Below are 19,209 nucleotides of genomic sequence, written 5' to 3'. Positions count from 1 at the left end.
GGTCTCTGAGTTAGTTAATGAATGAATTAATATTTATTTAGTTATATATTTTGTTTATTTTATACACATATGGGTGCTTGGCTGCAGATAGTTAGCTAGTCCAAGGTAATGATACTCTATTGGCGCAGTGAACTACATTTCCCAGCTATTATGGTACTTTCCGAGTGACTAATAAAACCACGTGGACAGATCTAGCCAATAGGACACTGCAGACTAGGAAGTTTATTCGGTATCAGGAAGCACATGTAGTACAACGCGAATGTCAAAAGATGTGAACGTGTATTTGCAGTAATATAATGACAATAATGTTATTCACATCACTGCTTCTTATAATTATATTCTAGTAAATACAGAAAATCGGAGATCGGAGTTCCTGAGCTTCTGTGTTGGACTGATACAGAGTGCAGTAGGGATGTTTAGAAGAGCTGTACCTTCATTTCTGATCTCTCACTGTGTCAGGCTGAATAAACAACACTACTGCAGTTCAGCCAAGAAAACCAGAGTACAAGATGCACTCAACAGCTTACAGACTGGTTCCAAAATCAGAATACAGGTACGATCTGTTAGCAGCGTACACTTCTGATTGTGGAGCACAATGACTGAATGTTTATTATGGTCGTTTTTGTGTGTTTTCATTGTTCAGGGGTGGGTTCGATCTGTCCGATCACAGAAGCAAAATCTCTTCCTACATGTGAGTGATGGAAGCAGCCTGCAGCCTCTCCAAGTAGTAGCCAGTTCAGATCTTGACAATGGGTAAAGTAATGCCAAGTTCACAATACACGACTTTCCAAGTCGTCAGGTTGCTGTACAGTTCACACTATACGACTGAATCTCCTGCACTCGGGAGTCTTTCAGTCGGTGTATATTTCACACTACACGACTGATCGGCGATAGGGGGTTTCACACTACACGATCCATCACCAACTGGAATCGCAGGCGAGCTTCTCTGGTCTTCCTTTTTTTCTTTCTTTCTTTCTTTTTTTTTTTTTTACAAAAACACACATGGGAAGTGACGAGAAGTTTAATGATACCACGTCCAAAAAAATGAACGTCAACAAGTAGCGAGAGATCAAAGTGCGCTGATGTGCAGCGTAATATCAAGGAGGAAATATAAATGAATCTGAGTGGATTTGGCAACACGAACAGTATATGGCTTGTTCTGTAGTAAGTTTTGCAATGCAGCGTGGGTATTATGTTTTGTAGAGGACGATAAAATCAGAAATACTGTAAAACGTGTCGGTGTATCCTGATATAAACTATATTAATTAAGCCCCTGCCCCCTGTCCTCTCCTGCATTTCCCCTCACGCTGTATCCTGTGTTCTCATTGGCTGTTCGACATGTCACTCATTCCCAGTTGCCCGTCTGAGATCAGATATCTGGCGTGCTAGAAAACTCAATCCAGTCGCCGAGCGCAAACGCTGAGTTGCTCCCGACCCGGAAAATCAATCGCCGACCAGTCGCCGAGCGAAAATCAGGGCAAAAATCGTGTAGTGTGAACTAGGCATAACTGATCTAATCAATAGTAGTTTTGGAAACACTTGGGTCTGGGTACTCATGTCTTGAGTTTTTTTAAGTTTGTAAAAGTGCTTTACACAGTTCCCATGTGGGAGATGTTGATTTATTTATTATATCAGGATTTTAACATCATGTTTTACACACTTTGATTACATTTATGACAGGACAAGTCATTACTGGTTACACAAGATTCATCAGTTCAAGTCTTTAATGTCAAACACAGTCAAGGACAATTTTGTATCTCCAATTCATCTAACTTGCATGTATTTGGACTGTGGGAGGAAACCCATGCTACCCACTGAGTCACCGTGCCGTCTCATGTGGGAGATGAGGAAGCAGGGCATAGAAAAGATTTTATTCATACTGGCCTTTAAATGACTTGCTCAGAGATTGTTGTTATAGGAAAAATTCAGTTTGACTTTTTTGGAAATGCCATCATTGAGCAGGAAAAAACCACAAACTACTTTTCTACTATCTTACAATACATTATATTATATTTTATACATGTCTGTGGAAAATGTAATACTTAAACTTTTAAAATGCTCTCTGAAAATGTAAATAGATCTAATTTTTTTATCCAGCTGTATTTTACACATCTTAACCCTTAATATCAAAAATCACATTAAACAGTATTCCAATTAGTTTGAACATGTGGCTAGCAATTATAAACTAGCAAACCTCCAGATACACACCAAGTCTATTGGCCCCTACCTGACATCAGTTTTAGTCAGCTGTTTCTAAATGTCTCTTATAATATTGCATGGTAACTGAGATTTTACCATGGAAAAACACTTTAAAACTGGCTCTAGTATAAAATTGTGGACAGACATGAGTTAAAAGCTCATAAAAACACTTTATTCACCCATTTTCAAGGACTATTCAGAGCATAATGAACTGAAAAGTGTATGGCACCAGAAACACCCTGCCTAGATTGTGTTGTTTCTTTAAACTAGAGGACAGTACGGTGGCCGAGAAGTGCAAAACAAATTTACATTTCAGAAAACAAAATTACAAAAAAACAAAAACAAATTTACAACGAAAGCAAAAACAAATTTACAAGTGTTTGGGTACCCAGTGTTTGTAAATTTGTTTTGGCATATGTAAAAGTGTTTCAGCACTTGTAATTTTGTTTTCTAAAATGTTAATTTGTTTTGCACTTCTCGGCCGCACATTTCTGACGGAAAAGGTAGGGACAATAACACCGGAAGTGCGTGTTCCTTACCTGCTGTCAATCAAACTGTTTGTCAGCGGTAAAGTGAACGGAGTTTGTGATGGTGACGATAAACAAGGTTTTGTCTAGTTTGTGGAAATCATTTTATCCAGTTGACCCGCTATTGTTTTTCTTGTGGAAAGTTATTAGATTGTGCAGATGTTTAGACGTGGCGTGTGCATCTCTATCTACTGTCCGCTCTTCTAAACGTCTAAGGAATTCCCACAAGGAAAACAAAAGCGAAATAATGAAAGTAATTAACACAAAATGGACAAAACATTGTTTATTAGGGACGGAACATTTGATACCGAGGCTTTAAAGCTTTTTTCACTTTTGTAACAGTGGACTCAGTGTATCAGAGCTTATATTAAAGCAGCATGTGCGGGACTGATGAAGCTTTGGTGCTGTGTTTTATCTCACTGATTATATAAGAGACAATCAAACCAGGGTTACCCACTGTCCTGTAAAATACAGAATCCTTCTTTATCTGGAGACTAAACGCCGCGTTCTGTATTGAACTGATACAGGACGCTTTGTTCCGTATTTTTATCAATGGGAGACAGAGTGATGTGTATAAAAACAGAAGGAAACTGCTGTTTAATTAATTATATTAAGTAGTGTTCACTTTTATTCTTAGTAACGGTGTGTGTGCGCTGGTTATAGCAGCATAACCTGTTTAATACACCGCTGTATGAGTAGCGCAGTGGGCAGAGTTTATTATTATAAAGAATAAAAATAATAAATGTTAAACACCATAAATAAAACCTTTGTTCTCATGACTGTGTAAACAATAGCGGGTCAACTGGATAAAATGATTTCCACAAACTAGACAAAACCTTGTTTATCGTCACCATCACAAACTCCGTTCACTTTACCGCTGACAAACAGTTTGATTGACAGCAGGTAAGGAACACGCACTTCCGGTGTTATTGTCCCTACCTTTTCCGTCAGAAATGTGCGGCCGAGAAGTGCAAAACAAATTAACATTTTAGAAAACAAAATTACATATGCCGAAAACAAATTTACAAGTGCTGAAACACTTTTACATATGCCAAAACAAATTTACAAACACTGGGTACCCAAACACTTGTAAATTTGTTTTTGCTTTCGTTGTAAATTTGTTTTTGTTTTTTTGTAATTTTGTTTTCTGAAATGTAAATTTGTTTTGCACTTCTCGGCCACCGTAGGACAGAGCAAGAACAACATTGCGATATCAAGGAAACTACCAATAGGTTGATGGCAAGTTTAAAAGTCTTACAAGTCTGTATAGTATATGCCTACAATGGCTGAAAAAAGTCATCTTCTATAAAAATGCCATACTGAGTCATTTACATTTTTGGCATGTAGCAGATGCTCTTATCCAGAGCGACTTACAGAAGTGCTTCCATAAAGTCACTCATTAAACAAGGTTTATTGAGCAGTTGGTCATAACTTGTGTCTTGTTCCTTTTTCTGTCTATAACTCGTATGTTAAAATTTTTGTTTGTTTGTTTTTTTCACAATAAGAAGCCTTACCTTTGGATGTGCTGTCAGCATCACTGGAAGCTTGGAGAAAAGCCCCAGCACAAAACAGAATGTGGAACTTCAAGCCAGTCACATTGAAGTGGTTGGAGAGTGCAATCCTTTGGCAAGTATTTTTTTCTCTTCACTTTTACAAATGTGCTGTAGTTTGGTCAGTTTGGTTACTGAAGTGATTTTTAAGTAAAGTTGTATTTATGTGATGACAAGACGAGAAGCAGTAAGGCATGGACTTGTTTTACAGGATTTTCCATTTAAGATCAAGGGTCACCATTCACTGGAATATATCAGACAGTTCCCTCACCTGAGGTGTCGAACTAATGCCTTCAGTTCTTTGCTCAGGATTCGCAGCAAGGCCACAGATGCTATCTACTCTTATTTCAAGGTAGGTTTACATTTCTCTGTTCATTTAAGTGCTATTCATATAGCTCTAAGCTGATTCAACAGAAAACCTAGAGCTAATTCAGGCCAGTATCCTATTTTAAATGGTCTACAGCCTAACATGCTGTTCAAAGTTCTACTGACAGCACTATTTCAAGGTCATCTTTCTTAATTTAAGCACTAGCTGTTGTTTATTACTGTCCTGCTGTGTGTGTTTTTGTAATACCTAAATTAATAAAATCATTTTACACTTATGATGGTTGACCATCCAGATCTGGTGTATATAAAATTTAGGTCATATGCCAACAAAATTGAATAACTTTGATTCATTCATTCATTTATTCATTTTCTTATCCGCTTATCCAATTAGGGATGCAGGAAGGGGGGGGGGCTTGCTGGAGCCTATCCCAGCTTTTCAATGGGCGCAAGGCACACAGTAACACCCTGGACCGAACGCCAGTCCATCGCAGGGTAGACCCACATACACACGCCCATTCACCTATAGGGTAATTCAGTGTCTCCAGTTAACCTGACTGCATGTTTTTGGAATGTGGGAGGAAACCGGAGCTCCCGGAGGAAACCCACGCAGACACGGGGAGAACATGCAAACTCCGCACAGAAAGGGCTTGGACCGTCCCGCCTGGGGATCGAACCCAGGACCTTCTTGCTGTGAGGTGACAGTGCTACCCACTAAGCCACCGTGCCGCCCTGAATAACTTGATGTATGTATTATATCTTATAATGTATCCCTGGTCAATGTACATATTTTTTTCTATTAAAATAAGTATGACTGACAATATTTTATATTCAAACCATCTCCAATAAACTAATTTTGAAATGTACATTTTTCTGCAAATGTTTATGCACAGATTGAACGTTAAGACTCAAAGCTAATTGCTAACTGTTGCTTACAAGACCTATAAAGGAATTATTATTATTATTATTATATTATTAAGTACCATTGATTTCGGCTTCAGGCGTCATATTAATATGTGTTCTCCGGAGCATCATTTCTTTTGCTGGACCTTTATGCTCCTTTTATTTTAATCACTTTTAAGCATGATTGTCTTTTCCATTGAACTGATTCTTCTCATAGTGTGTCCAAAATAAGATAGCTTTGGTTTGGTTATCGTGGCTTCAAAATAGAGGTTGGGATTAAGTCGATCGAGGAGACATTTGTTTGTCATCTTTGCCACCCAAGATACACTCCAAGTACCTTCTAAGTCTTTACCAGCACCACAGTTCAAAGGCTTTGTTTACTATTATCTTAATCATTTGTATAATGGCCTTCTAAATTTAAAATATAGGTATTATTGTTTATATCTAAGTGCACAGCTACCCTCAATTTACTTCCTATTTTAATATCTTGTTATATTTTAATACTAGGTGATGAATTCATATTGTTGCAGGAGAACGGCTTTGTACAAATCCACACCCCTGTGATTACGTCTAATGATTGTGAAGGAGCAGGAGAACTCTTCCAGGTGGAAGTAAGTGTCATAATAAATGTCTAAACTATTTCCAGTCAATTTAAATATAGGTGGATTTCAGGTGAGCCCTAGATACATTTCAAGGATATTTAAATCAGACAGGATTTACCTGATCACAGTTTAGAGTACTATGGTAAAGATTCGAAGGAATTACTTGGTGTAATTGCAATTACATTCATTAAAAATCATGAATCTGAATACTTTTTGAATCCACTGTATGTAATTACAAAGTCAAATGACATTATAAATGTAAAATAGAAGTTGATGTTTGCACTCACTAGACGAATGTTAAATTACAAAAAGCAAAGTGGTTGAATGCTTGTTTTACGTCACTGTATCTCATTTCATTATTTAAAATACAGTACCAGTCCTCACAGACACTATATGACAACATTAGCATTATAAATAGTCTTCTTTTAGACATCATGCGCCTAATAACTGCCTACAGGCTAAGACAGTGGTAGCCTAGTGAGTAGGGCTTTGGGCTATCAACTAAAAGGTTAAGAGTTCTGCCATGCAGCCACTGTTGGGCCCTTGAGCACAGGCCCTTAACCCTCTCTGCTTCAGGGGCACCATACAATGGCTGACCCTGCACTCTGACCCCAACTTCCAAAACAAGCTGGGATATGTGAAGAAAGAATTTGGTTGTACTGTATACCTGAATATGTATTTATGACAAATAAAGGCAATCTAGGCAGAATGGAGCTCCCTACATCTCCAAAAAAGATGCAAAGACTAAGTGTAATTTTCTAAATATTGCAGTGGACACACCCACCTTACTGCATTGTAAACCCCACTCTGCGATTCCTACCACATTCCTATCACCATCAGAAACATACTGACTGTAAGCGCTAAGTATCAAAGAGAGACAGTCCCTATCCAAAACAACAAAAGATGTTTTTAACCTGAATAAAAGTGTAATGGTATTACATTTTAGTTGGGGATACACATGTGAAATCGAAAGTCATATAACAAGACCAAAGAAGTCAAACCTATCTTGCCACGTAGATAACTCAAACATAGTGATAATAAAAAATAAATAAATAAATAATATAATTTCTAATAGAGTTTCTATTAGAGTTTCAAATAATATTTGAACATAACTATTTAATTCAAACGTAATGAGCAAAGAATCTGGAAGTTGCATTATAAGGCAAAAGTTATACGATCTGTTCAGCTTCTTTCTATGTTCAGTTGTAGCCTAGCAGTTAAGTTACTGGACTAGTAATCAGAAGGTTGCTGGTTCAATCCCCACCACTGCCAGATTACCACTGTTGGGCCCTTGAGCAAGGCCCTTAACCCTAAATTGCTTAGACTTAGACTGTATACTGTAAGTCGCTTTGGATAAAAGTGTCTGCTAAATGCCTAAATGTTAATGTAAAGACAATCTCAAGATCATGGTTAGCAAAATCTAAGCCCTGATTAGCTCTGAGGTTCTGTATGAATTCAGGTTCCTTGTGGATTTTTCCTTCCCTCCATCCATCGAGCACGACAATGAACCCATCCTTCCTGATGAATGATCCTTCAAGAAACCATTTAAAATGTTTTGGGTTGCCTAGCCTAAAGCTGCTATGAGGATAAGCTGCAGCCTTTTATTGCTGTGTTTATACTAAAACTTGCAGAGTAGTACACAACATTCATAGCCAAACAAATCTTAGAAGGCTTTACTTCTTTTCCTGTTTGCTATAAATTGAATGTTATCTGCCTTTTTGGAAGCCTGCAGGTAATGAATTGAGCTCGGACAAAGAAAACGCCTATTTTTTCTCGGTGCCGGCCTATCTGACTGTCTCAGGGCAGCTGCACCTAGAAGTGATGACAGGGTAAGTTCTATTAAGCTTTACACTTTCATTTAGGATTGTATCCGTTTATGAAAAGCTGAAAATAAAGGAACTTTTTAAAAGAAAAGAAATTATAGTACTTTGTTGCAAGTTGAAGCAATGTACACTATAGAGACAAAGAACTTAACAGCTAAGGACAAGTTGTTGACAGGGTTTATCTATTGTATGTTATGTGTGATTGTGCTAGTAGGACTGCTTAATTTTATTGTACTGTACTCTGTACTGTACTGTACTGTACTGTGTGTAGTGACAATAAAGAATCTTAAATCTTGAATCTCGATTAAACCCAGAAACAATTTAGTCATACAAAAAGTACACCTCTTTCATTTCTCTTTATTTGTTCTTTTATTTTATCGAGGTTTGTGCATAATCACTGTACTCTCTACATTCAAATAAATAACCTTATGCCAGGTTCACACTACACGACTTTCCACATTGTCAGATCGCTGTACAGTTCACACTACACAACTGGATCTCTTGCAATCGGGAGTCTTTTAAGTCTGTGTATTTCACACTACACGACTGATCGGCGATAGGGGATTACACACTACACGACAAGCCCGGAGTGGCTAATCGGGAGATTCGGGAGGATTCCCGATGGGCCGGCTCATGTCAATCTCGAGTTTGGGCCGGTTGGGAAAAATTATTTTGACACTTATCTGTCACTTATCTAATCTTATTCTTGCATTCATTCTCCATTCGTCTGACAGCGCAGCCCCTACACCGCAGTACATTAGATGGGTTCTACCATCTGAGGCAATCCCCCCCTCCCAAATGTTTAAGTTGGTTTGGCCCATGAGGCGTCTTTTCTGGAGCGCCGGTGTTACAATAAATATAGCAACCAGTGTTGCCAATTTAGCGACTTTGTCGCTATATTTAGCGAGTTTTCAGATCCCTCTAGCGACTTTTTTTCAAAAAAGCGACTAGCGACTTTTTCTGGTGTTATTGGAGACTTTTGGAGACTCGAACGTGAAAACACACATTGTTCTGCACTCACAAGCGGTCAGCGGCACAGTCAGGGTTGCCAGATTGGGCGTTTTTCCACCAAAATGAGAGGATTTTGTTGGAAATTGGCAGGGAAAAACACACTTTGGCAGGTGGACAAATTTTGGGCTGGTTTGTATCATTTTGGCGGCTTCAAATGTAAATAAAAAAACTATTGCTTTCTAAAGCAGGTGTAATATAAATAGGTCTACCTTCTCCCACCACATCCAACCTGTTGTCAAAACTGTGATTGACAGGTTATTCTTTCCAGTCCAAGACACTGTTGCCATGCCCATCAATACACTGATTCATGTTAGACAAGTGATTTGAGTTGAATATGAAGGTAAGCAAGTCTCATATGTACGAGAGGTTAAACTTTCATTGCTTGCAAGTTTATTTTTATTTACTTGCAAAGGTTTGTGTGTCCTATCATCAATAATGCATTTTACACACTTGGTAGGCTACTTCAAAGACATGCGTGCAAAAATAATTTGTCCGTTATAATGTATAATTACTGATCTGTACATTTTAAGATATTAATTTGTACATCATGATGGTTTAACTGGTTTATTGTTTGTGAAATGCTAAACATCATCTGCTTATCCTGTGTTTTTACATGCATTTTGGCTGAAGATTACTGTCGCAATCTGGCAACCCTGCCCAGAGTAGCTCAGTGTTGTCTTAAAAAACAACAGAAAGAACAGAAGAACGTTCATTTGTAGTTCTAAACATATTTAGGGTGTTTTTTTACCCACTTTGTCTTTCCCACGATGTTATTCCTCTCTTCTACAGCGTCAATTACACGCAAATGGATCATATGCAAATTAGGCGATTACGTCATTTAGCGACTTCTAGCGACTTTTAGGACAGCCAATAGCTACTTTCCTTACTGAGGAGTTGGCAACACTGATAGCAACAGAATAGCGCAAGTCGGTGGTGATGGAGGGCAGGAAGAGGCCAGGTGGAGCCGAAAAGACCAGGTAAAAAAAAAAAAAAAAAGAAAGGCAATAGAAGAAGATGCTGCCAAATGTGCCAAATTAACAGACATGTTTTCCAGAGGACAGACCCCATGCGGCTGGTATTGCGCAACATAGCCAAGTCAACTTAGCGTAGTTTATTTTGTAGAACCCAATACACAGCATTAATCACAAATATCCAGTTTCAAGCTGAAAATAATAAACATAATTTGAAGTGTGATATATTAAATAGCCTAACTCATTAATGGAATGTTTTTGTTCCGACGCTACTGTACTGTAGTTATTTAAACTAAGATAGTTATTAGTAATGTAAAATATAACGTAGAGAATATACATGATATATGTTAAATTGTTCAGACATTCAGAAAGATGTCAGCACGATAGCCTATTTTATTTTAACAAATGAAGACAAATAGCCTAAATCACTATCAATTTTACACCATCATAATAAAGGCTAAATTGTTAAAAACAAAAAAAAAACTTTAAACATGTTATGTTATTCAGCAAAACAGGCTAACCCTTAATGAAATGGGTTTTTTTAGCCTCAGAGCAGCAGATACGCCATGTCTCATGTCTATAGACAATGACACCGTTATTAATAAAGTGCACTGCTTAGGAGGCTTTTGATGCTGTAGGTAGCCTACTAGATAGTGAAGCTACTTAAGAGTTTAGTGTAAACCTAACAATAGAGCACCTCTCTGTTAAAAAGACAAATGCAATTTTTATTTTTATTTCAACTTATTCCTCATGTACAAATGTAAATACTTTTTCATCTTATCACATTTTTTACCTTTTAAATCTTTATCTGATTTAAATTTGAATTAAACATGTTTAAGTGAAGTGTTTTCTGTTAACTTACCAACATACACCTGAACTTATACCCAATAAAAAGTCATTGTAAGAGCTAGCTGCTGTTTCATTTATTCAAATTTTTCCTCCGTGGAAAAAGTGGGCCGGGTTTGGGCATGAAACTCCCGGGCTGAAAAAGGGGCCCACTCCGGCCCTGCTACACGATCAATCACTGGGAGCATTCGCAGGCAAGTCTATCTGGTCTCCCAAACTACGTTTTGTCATGAAAACACACGCGAGAAGTGGGTTTAATGATACCACGTCCAAAAATGCACGTCAACAATAAGCAAGTGATGAAAGTTGTTTGTGCGCTGATGTGCAGCATAAAAAAAAGTAGGAAAAATAAATTAATTGACCAGCATCGATTGTCTGTTCTTTAGTGAGTTTTTTGCAATGCATTGTTGGTATTATGACTTGGCATTGATGATAAGATCACAAAATATTGTGAAGCTTGTGTGTGTGTTGATATATTCTGATAGAAACCATATTATGCCCCGTCCCACGTTTTTACACTCCTCCCCTGGTTTTCCTCTCGGCGAGCCGCTTGGATCAAGTTGTTGAGTAGGTCACACATAGCAATCGAGAGTCAGGTTTCGAGCCCCAAGCGAACGCTGAGTTGCTTTCGAGCCGGCACATCTAGCAGTGACCAGAAGCCGAGCGAAAATCAGGGCAAAAATCCTGTAGTGTGAACTGGGCATTAGGTGACAACAATATGATACAGATTTCAATATGTAATTTTTTTTTCTGCAAGTAAACCGAACACTAGGTGGGAAGAAATAAGTCCAACCTTACTACTTGGAGAATCATGAAAAAACCGCAGCCAGATGTTACAAATCCAATGCTCAAGATTAGTTAAACAATAAATTTGACTACCTTTGTAACAGCAATTTGGTTTTCAGGAGCACTCTGGTGTGTGTCTACATCAATTCAAGAGGAAAGAACATTAGCTGTGAAAGCTATTGTTGCTGGTCATCAATCTGGGAAGGGTCATAAATCCAGCTCAATTTAAAATTCATCATTTTACAATAAGAATTATTGTTTGCAGAAGTTATTGTTGTTAATTGTTGTTACTGTATATACTACTGAAATATAGAGTGTACTTATACCCCATCCCAACATGGAATTTAAAGGGTGGTTTACATGGCAACATAATAAAATATTATTTAATAATACATAATATTGTAATAAATATAAACAGACTTGAAGGTGGGTGTACTTTGCTGGTATCATTACTGTATGTAATCTTTATCATCCGTATAAAAGGAACATATAAAAAATACATAATAAAAAATACACCGACTAGGCATAACATTATGACCACCTTCCTAATATTCTGTTGGTCCCCCTTTTGCTGCCCCATACGCAACAATCTGTGATGCACTGTGTATTCTGACACCTTTCTATCAGAACCAGCATTAACTTCTTCAGCAATTTGAGCTACAGTAGCTTGTCTGTTGGATCGGACCGGGCCTTCGCTCCCCACGTGTATCAGTGAGCCTTGGCCGCCCATGACCCTGTCACCGGTTCACCACTGTTCCTTCCTTGGAACACTTTTGATAGATACTGACCACTGCAGACCGGGAACACCCCACAAGAGCTGCAGTTTTGGAGATGCTCTGACACAGTCGTCTAGCCATCACAATTTGGCCCTTATTAAGCTCGCTCAAATCCGTTTTTCCTGCTTAGTGGGTGGGATATATTAGGCAGCAAGTGAACATTTTATCCTCAAACAGAGGATACAAGAAGAGATAATCAGTGTTATTCACTTCACCTGTCAGTGGTCATAATGTTATGCCTGGTCGGTGTATGTTACATTCAGCAGTATTTATTTATTATGTAACATTGAGTGAAAAAGTGTTCTAACACCTTTAATGTTTATCAATATGGAAAATGTGTAGTTCCTGCTTTTGGCATGATGAACTTCTACACACATCATACAGTAAGTAAAAAGCAGGAACCAGATCTTCTCGGTTTTATACTGGTAGGTCATAAATATATTTTCAGTTAAAGCTTCACCTTGACATCCAAAGCCAATTAAAGTAAAGGAAACTTGAATTGATTTACCATCAAAGCCAAAACTAAAAATTGAAGGTTGATTCTGATCTTGGGATACAGTTCATTACACATTATATTTACCTGTATAAATGCCTGTTGTGCGGTATTATAGCGGTGTATAAATGGTTTCCATTTGTTTTATTGCTGTGTAGGGCTTTCCCTGCTGTCTACACGTTTGGCCCAACATTTCGAGCTGAAAATTCTCAAAGCAGGAGGCACTTAGCTGAGTTTTACATGGTGGAAGCTGAGATCTCTTTTACTGAATCACTACAGGATCTGATGAAGGTTTGCACATAAGCCCTACTGACTAAAGCCTGTCTGCTTATTCTTGTCTTGTCTAGGCTTTCGAAGCTTTAAAAAAAGACATTTTAAAAGGGGATAGGCAGTCCAAATTCGCCGGCCCAATCACTGAACAAGTGTAGGTTTAACCTCCACTGCTGTGAAAAGATAAGCATGTTTGACACTTGTAAATAGCGCACTAAAATGGGCGAGCGTAAGTATTTGAGCGAGCTTAATAAGGGCCAAATTGTGATGTCAAGACGACTGGGTCAGAGCATCTCCAAAACTGCAGCTCTTGTGGGGTGTTCCCGATCTGCAGTGGTCAGTATCTATCAAAAGCGGTCCAAGGAAGGAACGGTGGTAAACCGGCGACAGGGTCATGGGCGGTCCACCAATATTTTTGAAAATACTTGCACTATACCTATAATAAAATAATAATTGATACCATTACATGACATGGTTTGATTCCTGTGACTATACAGTGGAACTGTCTTATGATTTACGTAATGCACTACTAGTTATTTTTCATTTACCATTGGTTGTTCCCTGGTTGTTGCCATTTCAATTTCAGTTGCTGTTTATTCCAAATGTAAAATAATTGTGCATAGTTTATGTTTGCTATTAATTTATTCATACATTTTCTGATTTAGGTGCTGCATTTTATATTGTATGTATTTTTTTGATTCTCAGGTTATGGAAGGTTTATTTAAGACGACCACAGAGCATCTGCTTTCTCACTGTGCAGAAGATGTGGAATTATTTCACAAGTACATCTCTCCTGGATATAGGGTAAAATAGGAAGTTAAATTCTCCATGTTTTGTTTGTGAAGTAGGAACTTGATGATGATGAAAATGTTTTGTCTTTGGAAATCTTCGCAGCAAAAAGTGGAGCTCATGTTACAGAGAGACTTCAATGTGTAAGTATAATGTATCATCACACTACTGAATATTTTGGTTTGTTATTTGCTGATATTAGAGCTAGTTTTCTGATAGTTAACATGTATGTACAGTCAGTCGAAGTATTGGCCTCCTTGAGGGGAAAATCTCTTTCTGAATAATTAACTAAGTGTAAAACAAGAAAACATGATATATGTCTATCTTTCAAGTGATTTAATATATGTAATGTGTGTATGTACATATATACAGTAACAATTGGGAATATTAAACCCCCCTCACCTTATAAGGTATTATGGTAATGTGTGTAGAATTGAATGCAAATAAAAAGTCTCAGTAAACAGAGAAAGAATGTGAACAAGCAATTAGTTCACAATTCAGAGTTTAAATGTAAAACATCTACGTAGTTCTCTTGACATATGCCAAGTGCATTATTATTCAGCCCCAGCATCAATACTCGGTGGAACATCGTTTTGCCTTGATAACCTCTAATAAGTGATTTTCAACAAGCTTCTGACACCTCTCTTCTTTACCCATTGTTCTCATGCATAAGCTTTCAATTCATTTAGTGCTGCACAAGCTTTTTAAATCTCACCATTTTATTGTTTTTTATGGGATTTAAATTTGGAGAAGGCCACTGCAGGATATTCCAGGACTGATTCCTTAACAAAGCTTGGGATCATTGTCTTGCTGGAAAGTCCAATTATCGTCATTTTTAGATGCATTGAATACATCTGCATCAGTTTGCCTTGATCCACTTTTGTGATGGACTGGCAACCTTTCACCCAATGATAAAGCCACAATAAAGTGATGGTACTGCATGAATTAAAGAATGAATTGTTTTTTTTAATGAAGTAGTAATTCATCTTTTACATTTGCTTGGTTTTACAGCATTAGCTATACAGAAGCAATTGACATTCTAACCCGCAGTTCAGAACAATTTACTTTTAAACCAGAGGCAAGTACAATAACACCAATTTTATACTGTATTGTTATATGGATAATGTAAACGTTTTCCATGTATACTTAATATTTCAGTGTTTGCTTTCTCTGTTGCTTACCTCCTACTAACTAAACCTGAAAACAGTGGGGCAGTGATCTTCAAACAGAACATGAGAAGTACATAGTACAACACTGCGGGGATGTACCAGTGTTTGTGACTGATTATCCATACAGTTTAAAACCCTTCTACGCCAGAGACAACCAGGATCAACCTCAACACACGGTAAGAATAATCATCGAGCAGTACAGCTGGCTTGTGTTGCCCAAACAGAGATTTTTTCCTCAGTACTTTAATTCTATTCAGTGGTCTCCAGGACCCATGTTGTTGTACGCCATCCACTGTACCAGCTGTGCCACTGGTTGACCGGTTAATAATTGCAAGACCTATTGCATTTGCAGCATGTATCAGTGTTGTTGTTGTCTGAATTTGTTAGAGATGTCTGGTTGGTCAACTGTTTGTCCAAATAAAGGAAAATAATAGATATAATAGAAAACTCACTCACTTACTTAACCGCTTATCCAATCAGGGTGGCGGGGGGTGCTGGAGCCTATCCCAGCTTTTCAATGAGTGCAAGGCACACAGTAACACCCTGGACAGGGGTGCCAGTCCATCGCAAGGCAGACACACATACACACACACACATACACACACACATACTTACACCCATAGGGCAATTCAGTGTCTCCAATTAACCTGACTGAGTCAGGATCGAACCCAGGACCTTCTTGCTGTGAGGTGACAGTGCTACCCACCAAGCCACTGTGCCAGGATTTTCCAACAGTCAAGAGAAATTTCTATACATCGGGTCAAGGACAGAATATTAAATCACATGACCTTAGATCCCTCAGTACAGTATAAAAACCAAAATGCTTCTGTAATAATCATAACCACGTGGGCTCAGGGACACTAAAAAATCCTGGTCAGTTTACACTACAAATGCAGGTACAAACTACTGCACAAAGCTGAAGCTTCATATTAGCAACATCTAGAAACACCACACTTCTGTGGGATCTAGCTTATCTGAGATGGACTGACACTAAGTAAAAATGTGCGGCCTGCTGAGTCCACCTTTCATATGATTTTTGCAAATAATGGATGTGTCCCAATTGTTACCAACACAAAAAGCCTGCTTATGTCATGGTATGAGGTGTGTTAGTGCCAGTTCTGTGCCACTTAGTACCAGTTATTTACAGTAACCTCTTGTATCCAGTGTTCTTACCATGATTTCATTCATGAACTTGATGTTCTCAGGCAGCGGCTTTAGATCTACTGGTGCCCGGTGTGGGAGAGCTGTGTGGTGGTTCTCTCAGAGAGGAAAGGCTGGAGCTCCTCAGGACTCGACTGGCACAGTAAGAGAACTGCACTGCTTGTTTTTATTATTTTAGTATGTACCACCTTCCATCAGAATTTTTTATTATATGTTGTTGCTTTCCTAATCTTAATAATTTAGGAATGGGATGACGGACAATCCCATGGTTGTCCACATACTTTTGGCCATGCTGAACATATTAAAGAAATACAGGCTAATAATGTCCAGTCTGAACAGAACTGTCTTTGTCAATGTAAAACATAGATAAAACAAGGATTTTTATTCTTTGATAAAATAATTGTAATATAGTAGCGCCCAGGTGGTGATATTACGCTCGCACACCAGCGCCGAGATCCTGAACTCCTGGGTCTGAAACTCGGTGTTGCCACCAGTTGGCTGGGTGCCATCTAGCAGGCATAATTGGCAGTGCCTGTAGGGAGGGATTATCGGACTATGTGGACGGGGTCTTCAAACGCTGTGTAAGGACCCTGATTGGCGGATAGAGGCGCCTATGCAGAGTGCATTGGTGGAAAAGGGTTCCGTTAAGGGCTGCGTGCAGGTCGGAGGGGGCGTGAGCAGCAATATACCCACCTTGACTGCAAAAAAATCGGGGATCCCCAGCAGTGGAGGACAAATTGACTACACTAAATTGGGAGGAAATGCATAAAAAATATAATAAAAATGGGGCCGCTCAGGTGGCGCAGCGGTAAAAACACGTGCTGGAACCAGAGCTGGGATCTCGAATACATCGTATCGAATCTCAGCTCTAGGCTGAGCAGCCACATGGACAACGATTGGCCTGTTGTGCAGATATGGGTGGGATTAAGCCGGATAGGGTCTCTCTCTCATAACTAATGCAGTTACGACCTCTGCTGGCTGATTGATGGTGCCTGCACAGAGACGGGAAAAGAGTGCTGTCAGTGTGTGTCTCTCCGTACACAGTGCTGATCTGCACTGCACTCGTCAAAGTGTAGGTGATAAGATGCATATGGCATGCTGCCCACGTGTCGCAGGGGGCGTGAGTTAGCTTCGTTCTCCTTAATCAGAGCAGGGATCAGCGTTGGTGGAGAGGAAGCAGGACGCAATCGGACAATTGGACGCACTAAAAGGGAGAAAAAGGGGAGAAAATGCATAAATACAATATAAAAAATATATATATAATTAAAAATAATAATTGTAATATTAATTATAAGCAGATTATATGATAGTATGATAATACCTTAAATATTGAATAATTACTTAAATATTTATTATATTGCTTATAATAACTGACAGTTTGCTTGCAATAATTTTCTATTTGGAATTTTATTCATGGCAGATAAAATGAACCTAGTGTAACTTTTAATTCTTATTTCACTCATTTGTCCTTTCCTTATTTCTATAGGTCTGGATTAGAGGACACATACTCATGGTATTTAAAATAATCTAAATCATTCTGTTCCACAGTTTTGTGACATCAGAAAAGGTCTGCCCACTTCTGTTTCTCTTCTTTTCCAGGTATCTCCAGCTGAGAGAGTTTGGTTCAGTCCCTCATGGAGGATTTGGGATGGGTTTCGAGAGGTACCTGCAGTGTGTTTTAGGAATTGACAATATCAAGGACACAATTCCATTTGCAAGGTTTTCACACTCCTGTGCTTTATGAAGCAGCCTGGTGTAAGATGATGATAAAATTATGGGATGGATTTTATCGTTCCATATGTCAAGGTGGGAATTGTTGTTGGCAAGTGCTGGAGAGGAATCACAAGTAGTTAAAATGACTCCTTAATGCACAGAAACAGATGGTGAGGGATAGTAAATTGTTACAGATTTCATTAAGGATTGTGTGAGTGTTTATTTTAATGAGAAAACTTGAACAGATTGACAAATGTTTTCAAAGTCATAGACACCCTTTGGTGTAAAATGAACTCAGGCATGAAAACAGATACTAAATGAAAGTTGTGGAAAGATTTGGACTTGTGAAAGTGTGTTTTCCAATTATCAGACACAAAAAAACATAGAAAAATAAATATTCACTTGTGGATTCCGAAAGTATTCAGACTACTTGATTTTTTGCACACTTTGTGTGGTGGATTTCATTATGAATTTGATATAATTGACGTTTTATCCATTAATCAACACTTAATTGTGCATAATGACAAAGTGAACAGTGAAGAATTTTTATAATGTTAATTCATAATCAGGCGGCACGGTGGCTCGGTGGCAGTGGCGGCTGCTGGTCTTTTAAAGAGGGGAAGCTCATTGTCGGCTTACATCATAAAATGTGTCAATTTATTTACACATAAATTCTGCCCTCTGTTCCTTTTACAAGAAAATGGCCTGAAATGGGTTGCAGTTTGTCTTTCGACTTCACTCGCAAAATCCGCGATGGGACTGAAGCCCCTAGTGATTAAGTGACTAATGAAGTGTATTGCTTTGGCAATACGAATGTCCCTATTTGTCATGCCAATAAAGCTTCTTGTTTGAGAAGTGACGGTGTAGCGCTCAAACTAGCTGTCAATCAAAACGGGATTCAGCCTTTCCACTGATCCTCCAATCATCTTGCAGAAGCTCAGCGTCCACACCCGCCCACAGCTCCATTCACCCCCAGAGACGCTCAGCGTCCGGGGCGGGACAAAATCGAGGCATTTATCCAATGACCGGCGAGTTTCGGAGCATAAAAAAAAAAACCTCAACGCAGTCCCATAGAAGTGAAGAGACGCTCAGCTTCTGCGGGCAAATGCATTGACGCTACGGGAATGTATGAGTTAAGTTAAGAAAATCGAGTCGATTTGTGATAAGTAGCTGATTCTGAACGAACTCGTCTTTGAGATCAATGTGTTTTAACGCATTTGTAGTCAATGAAATGTTAACACAACTGTACATATTTGACCATTTAATTTTGGACATTTTAGGGGAAGCTGAGCTTCC

The 19,209-nt window shown here is 38.5% G+C and overlaps 1 protein-coding gene across 1 annotated transcript; it reads left to right on the top strand.

Moving 5' to 3' along the window:
* The first annotated feature begins 245 nt into the window (after window positions 1-245).
* nars2 (asparaginyl-tRNA synthetase 2, mitochondrial) lies at window positions 246-18,333 on the top strand. The gene is made up of 14 exons (XM_063016976.1): window positions 246-553; window positions 644-753; window positions 4,232-4,352; window positions 4,488-4,628; window positions 6,034-6,114; window positions 7,831-7,934; window positions 12,970-13,102; window positions 13,787-13,885; window positions 13,976-14,013; window positions 14,882-14,948; window positions 15,078-15,215; window positions 16,245-16,342; window positions 17,687-17,713; window positions 17,800-18,333. The coding sequence occupies exons 1-14, from the start codon at window positions 413-415 to the stop codon at window positions 17,942-17,944; spliced, it is 1,443 nt and encodes a 480-aa protein (XP_062873046.1). The 5' UTR covers window positions 246-412; the 3' UTR covers window positions 17,945-18,333.
* Window positions 18,334-19,209: the final 876 nt, after the last annotated feature.

The sequence above is a fragment of the Trichomycterus rosablanca genome, chromosome 20 (genome assembly GCF_030014385.1).
Source record: "Trichomycterus rosablanca isolate fTriRos1 chromosome 20, fTriRos1.hap1, whole genome shotgun sequence".
Taxonomy (NCBI): Eukaryota; Metazoa; Chordata; class Actinopteri; order Siluriformes; family Trichomycteridae; genus Trichomycterus; species Trichomycterus rosablanca.
This window is presented reverse-complemented; position numbering and strand designations above follow the sequence as displayed.